Source organism: Merops nubicus, unplaced genomic scaffold (assembly GCF_000691845.1).
Source record: "Merops nubicus isolate BGI_N331 unplaced genomic scaffold, ASM69184v1 scaffold13381, whole genome shotgun sequence".
NCBI classification, from domain to species: Eukaryota; Metazoa; Chordata; class Aves; order Coraciiformes; family Meropidae; genus Merops; species Merops nubicus.
In genome coordinates, this window is record NW_008586411.1 from 589 (window position 1) to 13170 (window position 12582).

Below are 12582 nucleotides of genomic sequence, written 5' to 3' on the forward strand. Positions count from 1 at the left end.
AATGAAATCAAATGGATAGAAATAGGTTGATCTGTAGAACAACGTGTGTTTAATATTATATCCAAACTCCTCTGGGAGGCTTGGTGATGTAGCTGGATAACATGTTACCTCAAATCCAACAGGTTGTAACCCAAAAACAGTTGTTTGGTTTGACTGCAGGGTTGTAATTCTTAAACAATGGCGAGCTTGGCTGGGATGTCTACAGCAGTACCCTCCACCAGCTGCCTGCCCTCCTTTTCTCCTAGAGGTTACTGCATCCGTAGCAGTAGGTGGCTGAACATGCGTCTCCTGAGCTACTGTGATCCACAACTGGTATTTTGCGCTGAAAACTGCAGCAGCTCAGATGTGTGCCCCAATTCAGGGTCACTTATGAGTCAGCACCCTTGCAGCTATATCAAGTAAGATTAAAAGAGAAAAATTGATACCTTGCCCATGCTGGTATGAGCAGAGTTGGTAGTGCAGTAATTTATTTTTTTCAGTACTGAAGTACTTAGACTGAACCACTAGTTATTAAATACCTGGCACAGCTGAACTGAGGATAGGTCAGTTCTGGAAGTGTAGTTCAGAACTTTATCACAGAACAGCAGTTCCCTGAGAAATCGAGCATGTGACTTTACTCTATCATTGAGAAACGTGGGATTGTCTTAATCTACCAAGATGTAAGAAAAAATTTGGGATCTGCTGGGAAAAGCATGAGTTTATCATAATACTTGGTTCTGGGAAACCAATTTAGCTGTAATCACATCACTGTAAGGCTGTTAGCAAGGTTTCTTCAGCTTGGGTTTCTGTTATCTGGGCTGTATTAAAGCACTGTGTTTTTCCTAAGTCTTAGCATTGTTTCTTTGATCCTGTCACAGGCTTTTATGAGATTCTGTTCACATGACTTTTCTTCTCTAACATCTGGCTAATGGCCTGACTGGCAAAAAGAGCAGGTTTGCTATTTACATGGCCTGTACTTTTTTACTGAATTGCAAATCTGGATCATGAGAGAAATCTAGGTTGTTTGTTTTTTGTTTTTGTTTTGTTTTTTTTTCCAAATCTGCCACTTGCACAGTTCCTTGTAGCAGTTATCTGTGTTGCTGTATGAATAGAAATATTTTACCATACTATTGTAACCAACGAACAAGTTCCTTGCCGTTATTCCTTACTTTGTGAAGCAGGATATTCTCACATTGTTATCCCTCCTTCCCTCACCCCTCCCTGTTTTCATGACTGTTCTCCCTAAAGCCTCTTTTGTGTTAGAAATTCGTTACAACACTTACCTGGGTAAGCCACTTGAAAATTGTAGAGAGTTCAGAACGTCTGGCTTGTTTTGTCTGAGTGTGGTAAGCTCAGAAATGGATGGATAAAAAGATGAATGCAGCTTTTTAAATGATCAGACTAATTGCTAGAATTAAGAAACACTGATACACGTTCTTGAACCTTGCTGGCTGCCTTGCCGTAAGGGCACTCTGGGTGATGAGGGTTCCATCAATTAGTGCCTGTTTAAGCCAAGGGTTTAACTCTCTGGCGTGCAGTGGGCTGTCATATGGCAGTGGCAGAGCATGAGATCCTGGAAAATCCAGTGCTGATTTAGGAAAAGTGCTATTATCTAGTGCATGAGTAGTGTCAGTGTCATTAACACAACTTTGTTGTCAGGGTGAGATTATGATGTGAATTCTGTAGGTGGAGAATGCTTTGCTCTGCAGAGTTATGTTACCCCTGGTGACTTTGGGCCAGCTGTCTACATGGTATTCACTAGTGTTTCTAGGTAATTCTGGGCTTCTGAAATATTTTTATCACTTTTAGCGTTGTGTTTCCACTGTTGGGAAGGTGGTTGTTGGTTGTGTGTCACCTGGAGAGGAAGAGAGAAACAACCGTGCATACAAACACATAACATTTACTGACTGTATACACTAAAAATCATGCTATAAAGTCTCTAGCTATAGTGACAGAAATTTAATGTTCTCAGGTCTTAAGTCTCCTAAATAATTAGAAGAATGAGACTTTAATCAGTTCATCACTAAGAAGTTTATGTGCATGGTCTGACTGCTGTTGCTTTTTGTGTTTTGGACTTCTTTAAAAACCACAGAGCACATGATAATTTTTGCTGTAGGGACGCTTATAATCAGCTCCCATTCATTGTATAAAATAAATCCTAACGCACCTTCCTGGCCTGCCTTTGCATGTCAGGGTGAAGAACGTAGGATGGAGAGGGACCATGTGGGTCATTGGGCCCAATCCCAGGTAAACCCAACCAGAAACTGAGACTGGTCTGCAATGCGTGCGTACCATGTGCTGATCATCCTGTAACAAACTCGGTACTGCCAGGGCAAGACTTAGAGGTCTTGGAGACAAAATGTGCTGGAACAGTGTCCAAGACTTCTGCCATACCTGGGAAGCCTTTAGGTGTGATGTCCAGACAGTGTAAAGAAATACATGCCACAGTCTCTGGAGGAAGACAGAAAACTGTCTGTTGGTACACAACAACCTGACAAAGGCAAAGAACTTGCTCATCCACCCAAATTTAGTGGCCTGGTTAACTCTTAGTGTACTGTGAGCAGAACTAGTATGATGAGCAAGATGAGATAAGGCCTTTAAAAATATCAGTAGCACCTCATGTTCTGCCTTGAGCTGGGTCTGACCTTCAGAGCTTTTAGGAAAAAATCTTTATAAGCAAGTGGTGTATCACAGAGTATATAAACATGAACAAATAAGGATTTAGCTGAAATAGATGCATTTTTATAGTAATAGTGAGCCTTCCTGGTTTTGTGGAATCCTTTTTTGGGAAAGATGATCTAAAGGAATGAAGCGGTGGTGGTGGGAAATATACCCTTTATGCTGATATCAAGACTTGTGGGAATTTTAAGAAACAAAACCTGATCTCAGTTAAAACTGCATTTGCAAAGAAGCTGCTATATAGTAGGGCAGGTTCTGTCATCTTATTTCTGTCTTCTTGTTGGAGTAAGTAGATCTTATGAAAGGAAATATAGCTGTGAGAGACAAATTAGATAAAGCTGATTAGTTTTTCTGGCTCTTGATTAGAGACTTGCAGGTAGTGTATTCTGGGTGAGGATATCTTGTAGGAATGGGAAACAGAACGGTGTCTAAAAAGGGAAGGTCATCAAGATGTTTCCATGTTCTGTGGTGATCTGAAGTGTGTTGTTTCTGTAAAACTTGCAAATTGAAAAGATGTGTAACAGGAGTGTTGAATTTATTTAGAAACAAAACACGCCTTTAGCAAATGACTGCTGGGTTTTTCCTCAAAGTGTTAGGGTCAGAGTTGATGGCCTACCTCTCACAAAATATGGTTTTCAATGTGTCAGTCACATGAAGATTATCTGAGATTTTTGTGATTTTTTTTTTTGGAAGACTTCTTTGTCTGTGTGTACAAGAAGAAGGTATCAATTCCTGTCTTCTCATGTTTGGTGAGACAAAACAATGGCACTGTTACTTTCAATGAACTCGGCAGATGTGTGAGTCAGTGAACTTCTAAAAATAAACCCCAAAACCCAACCTACCTTTAAAAAGGAGGGGACATAAACAGATGTTGGCACTTGGACATCTATTCACATGCTGTCTAGGAACGAGAATCAATTGCAACACAAACAGTTCCTTTTTTGTCTTCTTCCCATCTTAATTTTGTTCGTTCCCTTTGCTTTCTTGCTGTCAAGGCCATGGGGTAAGAATATTTTGATATGGATAAACAACCCTGAATTCCATGGGTTCAATGCCTTGCATTTAGCATTGGCTGGCTTGCAAACAATTTCCAGAATAAACTTTCTTCTGTTCTTTCCTTGTGTAGTAGTCATTAATTTAACATGAAAAGTAGTAAGCTTTCTTACCTTCCAGAACTAGTCAAACCTAAGATCTCCATTATAGTGCTAAGATAGATACTTCACATCTTTAATGTAAAGTAGCATAGCAACCATAGTTTTTTGTAATTGTAATGTGCACCAGAGAGCAACAGGAATTTTTCTTTTGATTTTTTGTCTTTGTCTTGGTTAACACACCTCTTAAGTTGTTGTGAATCCTGTAGACAGGATTCACAATAGATTCTCTCATCACACCCACTGTTTGAGTTACAGGGTAAAGATATTTGTCAGAGTTTTACTGGAATATAAGGTTTCACTGTTTTGGAATTTCATTCCCTTCTCCCCCCACCCTTTGCTCCATTCTGGAGTCCAGGTACCATTGTATCATCTAGTCATTCTTAACTACTAAAGTATTAATTATGAAAATGTGAACAATTGCTACCTCTGTTAATGAGGTCTAATGTCTCTGTTACGTGGCTTTATCAGATTAAGTGTCTCTTGTGAAGGGTGACTTTTCTGTTGCTGCTGTAGAACTGACATTCAGAGCTTTCCCTGTGCAGACAGGGGTTGCTGCTACAAGAAAGTTCAGTCATCTGGGGCCTGGCATGTGGGTTCCATGATACTGCCAGGAGGCACTGGAGGGGTCAGTGTGCTGTGAGGTGGGCTTGCCTCCCAGGTTCCTGCTCAAACTGCCCCTTTCCCAGCTGTCAGGCAGTGATGCTGTTCATGAGCTGGCTTTGTAAATGTTGCTGTCTGTCAGCTGGTGTCAGTCCTGAACAGCGCTGGCACAAAAGAAATTCAGGGGAAATTATACTTGCTGAAGGCTGCAGAGGTTACTCCAAATTTCTTTTTGTTTTAACAAATGTAAGCAGGGATTTTCCTCTATTTCTGCAGTATGTTTTTCTTGTATTTAGTTTGCTTAATTCCCCAGAATTACTTACTATGGTATTAGTATTTGACCTGGAGTAGGGGGAGATATGAAGGGCATCATATGTTTATATGACAGAGAAATCCCCCAGGGGTTAACAAAACTTTGTATTAGTGAATACTTTCATTTTCTGTCAGCTGTAGTGAGGAACCTCTGCTTTCTGAGCTGTTGGTTCACATAAAATACTAGATAACAGAGGGTGAGTGTGACAGCATTGGTAAACACATCTCATTTTATTGGATTCTTTATCCTGAAGTTGATGTTTAAGTGATCTTTCTAGAATTTCTTACATTTCTACCGTACCTGAATGCAAACCTTTTATTGAAAACTACCAGGTCTTTTGACAAGGCTGGTGTGCCTGTTCCTGCCCTCTCTCATTTCATAATTGCAGGTGGCATTTTATTATTCTGTCAGCATGCTGGGTTCTGAAGCAGGAGTTACCAGCTTTCATGCTGCTTTGAATTACTATTTTCATTCATGTATGGTTCTGGATATCACTATACTTCTTGGATTGGCAGGTGATTTGCTGTTTTGAAGGAGGCTTGATTCTCCATTGCTTTTCACTGGCTGTGACTAGGCTATTCTAATGAAACAGATTTATTTGACTTGCACAAGATGCATAGTAGTACATGTAAATGTTTACTCTCCATTTATACACTTTTTTCACAGTTTATGGTGTCTGTGTCTGAGTGATTTTTGACAGTTACCTGTGATCTTGGAAGATGTTTCTCCTAGCTGGTACTTCAGGCAAGATGTACTGTTATCTATCTTACCATTTTCATACAGAAAATGTGTTTATAATACTCCTTTTTTCAAAACTCTATATGTAATACTGTGCAATTCTCATCTATTCTTTACATGCTTCTGATAGTCCTTCTTTCAAGCTTTTTCATAATTGCTAGATAGCATTTTCAACTCATACTGAAGCAGGTCTATCGTATGTCTCTGTGTTTGCAAAGCTGCTAGCACCATCTCTACATAGCTATATGAAGTTTTTACTTTGGCTGACAATATTTTGCATTTTTTATTTGGCTTGCAGATTGGATCCTCTGTGGAAGTTTTTGTTTTCTTAGAGAACAAGAGAGTTTTGTTTCACAAATGTAAAGCTATGCAAGCTACCTTGAGGAAGAATGGTTTGGCACTGGCTTAAGTGTTTTTTTTTGTTTGTTTGTTTGGTTTTTTTTTGTTTTTTTTTGTTTGTTTGTTTTTTGTTTTTGTTAAATGCTTGCAGTTCATAGTTTCTTTCTTTGTAATCTTGGGTAAGGGTTCCTGTACTGGCAGAAAGGACCAAAGATTTTCAAAACCTGCAGGAAAGTTAGCAAAGGAAAATTGGCCAATACTTCCACATCACAGCTGGACAGTGTTCCTTGTGGTTACCACCATCTTTTAGAGTTAAGGATTGATTTATTTGTGACTAAATTTAGGGTTACAGTAAAAGAGGAAAAAAATTAACAGTGCTGCGTGTTAGCCTCCTGGAAGATAAGAGACTGTACTTCTGAGATTCCTAATAAAAAGCTAGTGTGGGTCAGAATATTGAAAAATTTTAACTTTCCAGGTTATATTGCTATCTGAAAGAAATCTTCCATTTAATTTTTCTTGGACTCCTGGAGAGAAACTAGAACTCTTCCTTCTTCCTGATTAATTGGTATTGCAAATAAGAAAAGATGTTTCTGTCACTTCTTTCACTTTCCAGTTTCCAGGATGAAAGATTTTTTTCCTAGTGTCAATTGGCTTAAAATCTGCTTTTGCTTATGGATTCGTTATAGCAACAAAGTGAAATGGCTGCTGATAAATGCTACTAGAAACCAAAAAAAAAAAAAAAAAGTTTAGATTTATCTTGTCATGTGTTTTGGTTTGTTTTTCTCTTGAACCATGACAGATATTTGCCAGTGAAAACATTGAAACTGGCTGCAGGGTAGGAAAGGTGTATTTAGCTAAGATTTGGAATTTTGAAGTTTAATGATGGTGTAATGAAAGTTCTAATTTAAAGAGCAATACTGCAGGCTTACATTTGCTTGTTTCCAAAGACTTTTTTGTAATCTACTGCTTTTGTTTAGTTTTGCTTTAGAAAAGTGAGTTCGGTGTAATGTGTGGTGGTGATGCAGCGACATCGGAGTTCTTCTCCCCGAGTTTCATGTGTGCCTGCTCCAGGAATCCTTTCTGTAACCCAAATCAGCAGCTAATTCTAGCAGTTGGCTTTCATAGCTTAATTATTTGGATTTTTTTTTTTTCTGGAGTAACAGAGGGGATGGTGCCTACCTGTGAAACAAAGCTTAGAGCTGAATTGGCATAGGACTGGTGTTTCCACTTAAGGTGGATGAGAGCTGACCTGCCTGCTGAGTGTATTAGAAGATGGCTACTGCACAGAACCTGCTGTTGTACCTGCTCCTTTCAGCTCTCTGGGAAGTTACTTTTCTGTCAAGAACATCAGTGATTTTAATTTTATTTTAAAAGCTATGAAGAGTCTAACAAAATGTTAGCTAAAATAAGGAGGAAGCAATTACATGGGTTTAAATGACACGCTTCCATTTTGGGATTGGTAAACTCATTAGAAATTAATTAAAACCTTTTGTGTGCTTCTTGGATGTTGTTAAGGCCTTTACTAGGTGATACTTTGGTATACAACAGTAATGTACTTCCAGCAGCATTCAAACGTAATGTGTTTTTTTGGGAAAGTGCTTTAACTCAAATGCATAGAATAAAATATGTCAAATCTTTGGGTTCGAGTTAAACTCATTTAAAGCTGTTAAGTCAGTAAGTGTTTGCACTGATTTACTGTGGTGAGTTTCTAGCAAATGAATTAAGTGCTATGATTTGGATTAATTTTCAAGAGAATACTCGTGAATTGAAATTCTTAGTTGAGTGTACTTTGTGTAGTGTCTAAGAAATTATATCTGTCTTGTTTTGAGTGCTCAAGTGGTGTCACAGCAGCATTTTTAGCCATTTTGAGATGTCAAACAGCAAGTTTAGTCTGAAATAGCTTTTCTATTTGGGAGAAGTGTTTTTCTTCCAGATCTGGGGCACAGTGTTTTGCTTATTGAAGCAACTGCAGTGGAACACTGTGAACTTTGTTACATAGTTCATATTTCTGTCCCGTTTTGCATAATGGTAGACATTTCTTCTATTTCAACTATCTATCTGTAGCTTTCATTTAAAAAAAAAAAAAAAAATTAAAAATCTGTAGGTGGTGTTTTGGTAGCTAACTTCGATTTTTAATGCTGCTGGGTATCTTTCCTTGGCCTATATTCCTTTATATATGTGTTTTACAATATTCCGTAGCAGTATTTTTGCTAGCTTTGGTTGTCATTTTAAAAAAAAAAAAAAAAAAAAAGAGAAGGTGAGAGAATGAGAGCGTGAGCACTTGAATTTTCTAAGGACTGCTCACAAAACGGTGTCATCTTCTATAAGCTCTGTAAAATTGCTCCTGCTATTGTATCTTCTATGAAATAGTGTGAAAATGAAAAAAGAATCCTGGCTTACTCTGGTCTTGTTTTTAGTTTAAAATGGGGTTAAACTAAGCATTTTAAAACTATTTCTTGTATCTTTTCCTGTACTGACTGGTTTCTGAAAGGAAACATGATGTCTCTTCTTCATCAGGCTTTTACTTTCTGAACAAAATTCTGAGTCATGTTTAGGACTGAATCTCAGTTTGAGAGAAAATAGCAGACTGGAACTAGTTTCAGTGCAAGTGTGACTGACTCTCTTCTGCCTCTTAAACTCATTGATCCCATTGCTGTGACTGCTGTTCTTCTGGAGTTGAATGTATACTTGCTTAGAGCTTTATAGTCAATGCTGATTTCATGATTCTTCTTAGCTTTAGTTCTTATTCTGAGTTTGAAGGAGGGCTGACAGCAGTGCTTAAGTGAGCTGGTAGTCAAGATAGTGATGAGAATAATTTCAGCTCATCCTTCCTTCCCATCTGCAGGGTTATTTTCACAGCAACAGGGTATAGAAGCTGTGTGCTGTGGGAGCTAGCAGTGCTTGAAGGAAAAAATTACTACTGAATGATCTTTAAGTTTTGATTGTCTCTCTTACTCAGAACGGTTACATATAAAGAATTAGGGCCAGTTAGAAATAGGGGGGGAAAAGACAACTTCTGTTAAGTTCAGGTCATGACCAACAAACTCATGGCTTGAAAATGGATGGGTCCTTTTTTCCTCTCTCTTTTTATTCTGAAAATATAACAACAGTAAAGCAAGAATGCAAGTTCCTTTTTGGCTTAAATAAAAGATTGCTTTTCTGTGAGTGGGAATTGAAAAGATGCTGGAGAAGTGTAAAAATAGTAGAATAGACTTTATTCTAATGTGGGACAAAATATTTGGTGATAAACTATGTATTTCATATGTTATTTTATTGATACAGTTTTTAATATGTTGTTCTTATCACTACAGTTATGGTCCTCAACGTTGTGAGCACGTGACTTCAAAGATGGACAACTGGGTCTAAGTTGTGACTGGCCTTAAGCTGACTTACAACCCTTGAAGAACTTAACAGGATTTCTCTCATTCCTGATTTATGCCTACCTAATTGCCTCACACCACCAGCTTAATCATGTATGGAAGTGCTCGGTCCGTTGGTAAGGTTGAGCCAAGCAACCAGAGCCCAGGGCGTTCACCAAGGCTGCCACGGTCACCACGTCTGGGCCATCGTCGAACCAACAGTACGGGAGGCAGTTCTGGAAGCAGTACTGGGGGTGGCAGTGGGAAAACCCTTTCTATGGAAAATATTCAGTCCTTAAATGCTGCCTATGCTACGTCCGGCCCTATGTATCTCAGTGACCATGAGAACGTGGGTGCAGACACCCCGAAAAGCACCATGACTTTGGGCCGATCAGGGGGGCGGCTGCCTTATGGTGTTAGGATGACTGCAATGGGTAGCAGCCCTAACATTGCGAGTAGTGGAGTTGCCAGTGATACTATTGCATTTGGAGACCACCATCTCCCTCCGGTGAGTATGGCATCCACTGTGCCTCACTCGCTGCGCCAGGCCAGGGATAACACCATCATGGATCTGCAGACACAACTCAAAGAAGTATTAAGGGAAAACGATCTGCTGCGCAAAGATGTGGAGGTGAAAGAAAGCAAGCTGAGTTCTTCCATGAACAGTATCAAGACCTTCTGGAGTCCTGAGCTAAAAAAGGAAAGAGCGCTGAGGAAAGATGAAGCTTCAAAAATCACGATTTGGAAGGAACAGTACAGAGTTTTGCAAGAAGAAAACCAGGTTTGTCATCTCACGTCACTGTTCTGTTCATGGAGTAGCATGATTAAATGAGTTTAATAAACCTGCACGTCACATATAAGCAGCAAAATGATATCAATGCTTTTCCCAGGTAACTGGTACGAATAAGACGTGTTTTCAGCTTGCAGTCCTCCTTTTAAATGTTTCTTAGCAGACTTGTAAACCACCTCTTGAGTGCTCATTTCTGCTTGTGTCTCACATGTTTTTTCCTCCTAGGATTAATGCTAACCACTCGGTTTCCTTTTGGAAGTATTTTACCCTGTTCATAATTAATATTTCAGTAGTGCTTACCTCTTGAAGGGCTTATTCTCTGGGGCGCAGAATGTACTAACTGCTGACCCTAAATACAACTGAACTGCTGCTGAATTGTTATTGACAGATTGCCAGTAAAACAAAGTTCATGCTGCGCTGGTCTTATTGTAGAGCTACAGTTAAAATCTCCAGACCTGCAGTTTTCATAAACAGATATAAATGGTGCTCTTGGCTACATTTAAGTAACACTGTTTAATACCTGTTCATCTATTCTTTCGTCATAAGCTGTGCATACCTTGTTATGGAGATATCATAAAGCACCCTAAAGGGTTTTTTTGTAGTGGTCTGGCTATATAGATTATAGACAGAAGAACAGAAGGTCTTCAGAATCTAGTTCTTTTGTATTCTCCTCTGTAAAAGCATCCCTAAATTAGAATAGAACTGTGAGACTGATTAAAGTTGAGGTCTCTTCGTAGTCAGCTCTACTTCTTAAAAGCTGTTTAAAAATTTTCCCACTTATATCTTCTTGCTAGCTTAATCCTGAAGTAACTACTTGTCTTTGAGTTGATGTCCTCCTGTTTAGTTGTTTCAGGCCAAATGTGAGTTAGGCGGCTCTCTGGTAAGAAAATTCACCATTCGTATGGAAAACAGGCCCAGTGTCTAATTCCAAAAGCTTCCTGAAATGTAAGTCAGCTTTCAGTGACAAACATACGTTACCTGTTGAGAAAAAAACATCCAAGAAAGCTTAATAAAATAATTTCCATAATTCAAACATGATCATGTTCTTGAAGCTCTGAAGGTATACCTGCTATTTTTAGGCAGCAGTTTTTTTAATATTTGCTTTAGAAGGTGGAGGGGAGAGGGGAAACTGCTTGAGTGAAGAAACAGTGCTGGTGGTACTTGACATGTTATACTCCACCTTCAGGTGACCTGTCTTACAAAGTACAAACTTTTTGGCTAATGATAATCTGATACACTGAAGCTGTCTGTGATTTTCTTTCTACTTTATAAAGAACTGAGTTGAAGAAAGTAAGTTGCTTTTACTGAGTTAGTATGAAATATAAAGAACTTGTCATGTAGTTTTATAGCTGTGTTCTTAGTGAATGGTTTCACAACGTGGGATTTGTTAGTGTGTGACATTTTGTATTCATTTCCATATGTCTTCTTGGAGTGAAAAAAAACCCTGAAGCTAAATAATCTTTATTACAAAAGCAGGATTTCCTTAAAAGAAGTAATTCAGTGAAAATTTCAGTCATAGCAGTACAATACCAGTGGAACAAATACATGGAATACCGTTCACTCAAATTCATGATGCTCTTTGTATTCCAGCCGCAGGTAAGTATTTGAATTCTCAAATTCTTTTCATTTTTAGCTCTGTTTTTATACTGAAGAGAATGTCTTGGAATATTATAAAATTTTTCCTGAAATCAGTTTTGACATTTGAGTGCTGTGGAAACCTTACAAGAAAATTGTAATGAATTTATAGATGAGAGTGGATTAAGTGGTTACTAAATATGTATAGATTGGAGAACGTTGATTCCTCTCTCTGAGGTGGTTTGGTTTTCTTTTTGTCTCTCCTTTATCCCCTAATTAAACATTTACAGATATTTTCCGGGCTGCTCTTCTCTAGGCAATGACTATAATTACTACCACACTGGTAGTATTGTATAACTTGAGTACAAAAACCAGAAGGGTGCAATTTAAAAGTAAAAGGGTATTATTGCAATGAGCTGTAAAAACTAAGAATGCTAATTAATAGATTATAGTTAGCTAACAGTGTGTCCTAATTAAACTCTGAATTCATTATATCTTCTATGGCATTTTGGAGTTGGTCACTTCAGCCTTTTATAAGGAAGATCAGTTTAATAGGATTTACTTTAATTAAACAGACTTCTCTGTTAGACACTGAACAAGAGATTTCTTTGATCCATTGGGGACCAGAAAAATCTCTTCATTACCTCTCCAGCTTCCCCATAAAATGAGTTCCAGTATAATTGCAGGAACTGGTGTTTTAGACCTCGATATGAGTATTTCAGCACGTCACTTTTATTAAAAGCTTCTCACACGTGCAGAACTTGTGCTCTACATTAAGTTTAGCTAAGGCCAAATGCATTGTTTAAAATCGACTCAGCTCATGGAGCCAAGATTCTGGCTGATTCACGCCATTATCTGATAGACATCTCGATCTCTTTGCTGTGGCCTTGGCTCCTTGTTCCTCTAAGCACACTTGATTGTCCCTGATTGTATTTCTTGTCTCCTCAACTTTCAGTAATTGAATTTCCTCTTGAGTTTGGAAGTTGTTAAATACGTGAAGATGTGAGCTTTGACTGGTTACTACTTCAGCCTCCTGTGAAAAGTGCACTGATATCT

At 38.5% G+C, this 12582-nt stretch overlaps 1 protein-coding gene across 1 annotated transcript; it reads left to right on the top strand.

The window, feature by feature from the left end:
- Positions 1–295: 295 nt before the first annotated feature.
- Positions 296–10080, top strand: LOC103780941 (ELKS/Rab6-interacting/CAST family member 1-like). Its single transcript, XM_008948645.1, has 2 exons — positions 296–453; positions 9114–10080. Exon 2 carries the CDS (start codon positions 9274–9276, stop codon positions 9991–9993), a length of 720 nt encoding a protein of 239 aa, XP_008946893.1. The 5' UTR covers positions 296–453; positions 9114–9273; the 3' UTR covers positions 9994–10080.
- Positions 10081–12582: the final 2502 nt, after the last annotated feature.

What these genes read in the sequence shown, in the direction of transcription:
- LOC103780941 (XM_008948645.1), top strand. Translation starts at nt 9,274, where the DNA reads ATGTATGGAAGTGCTCGGTCCGTTGGTAAGGTTGAGCCAAGCAACCAG.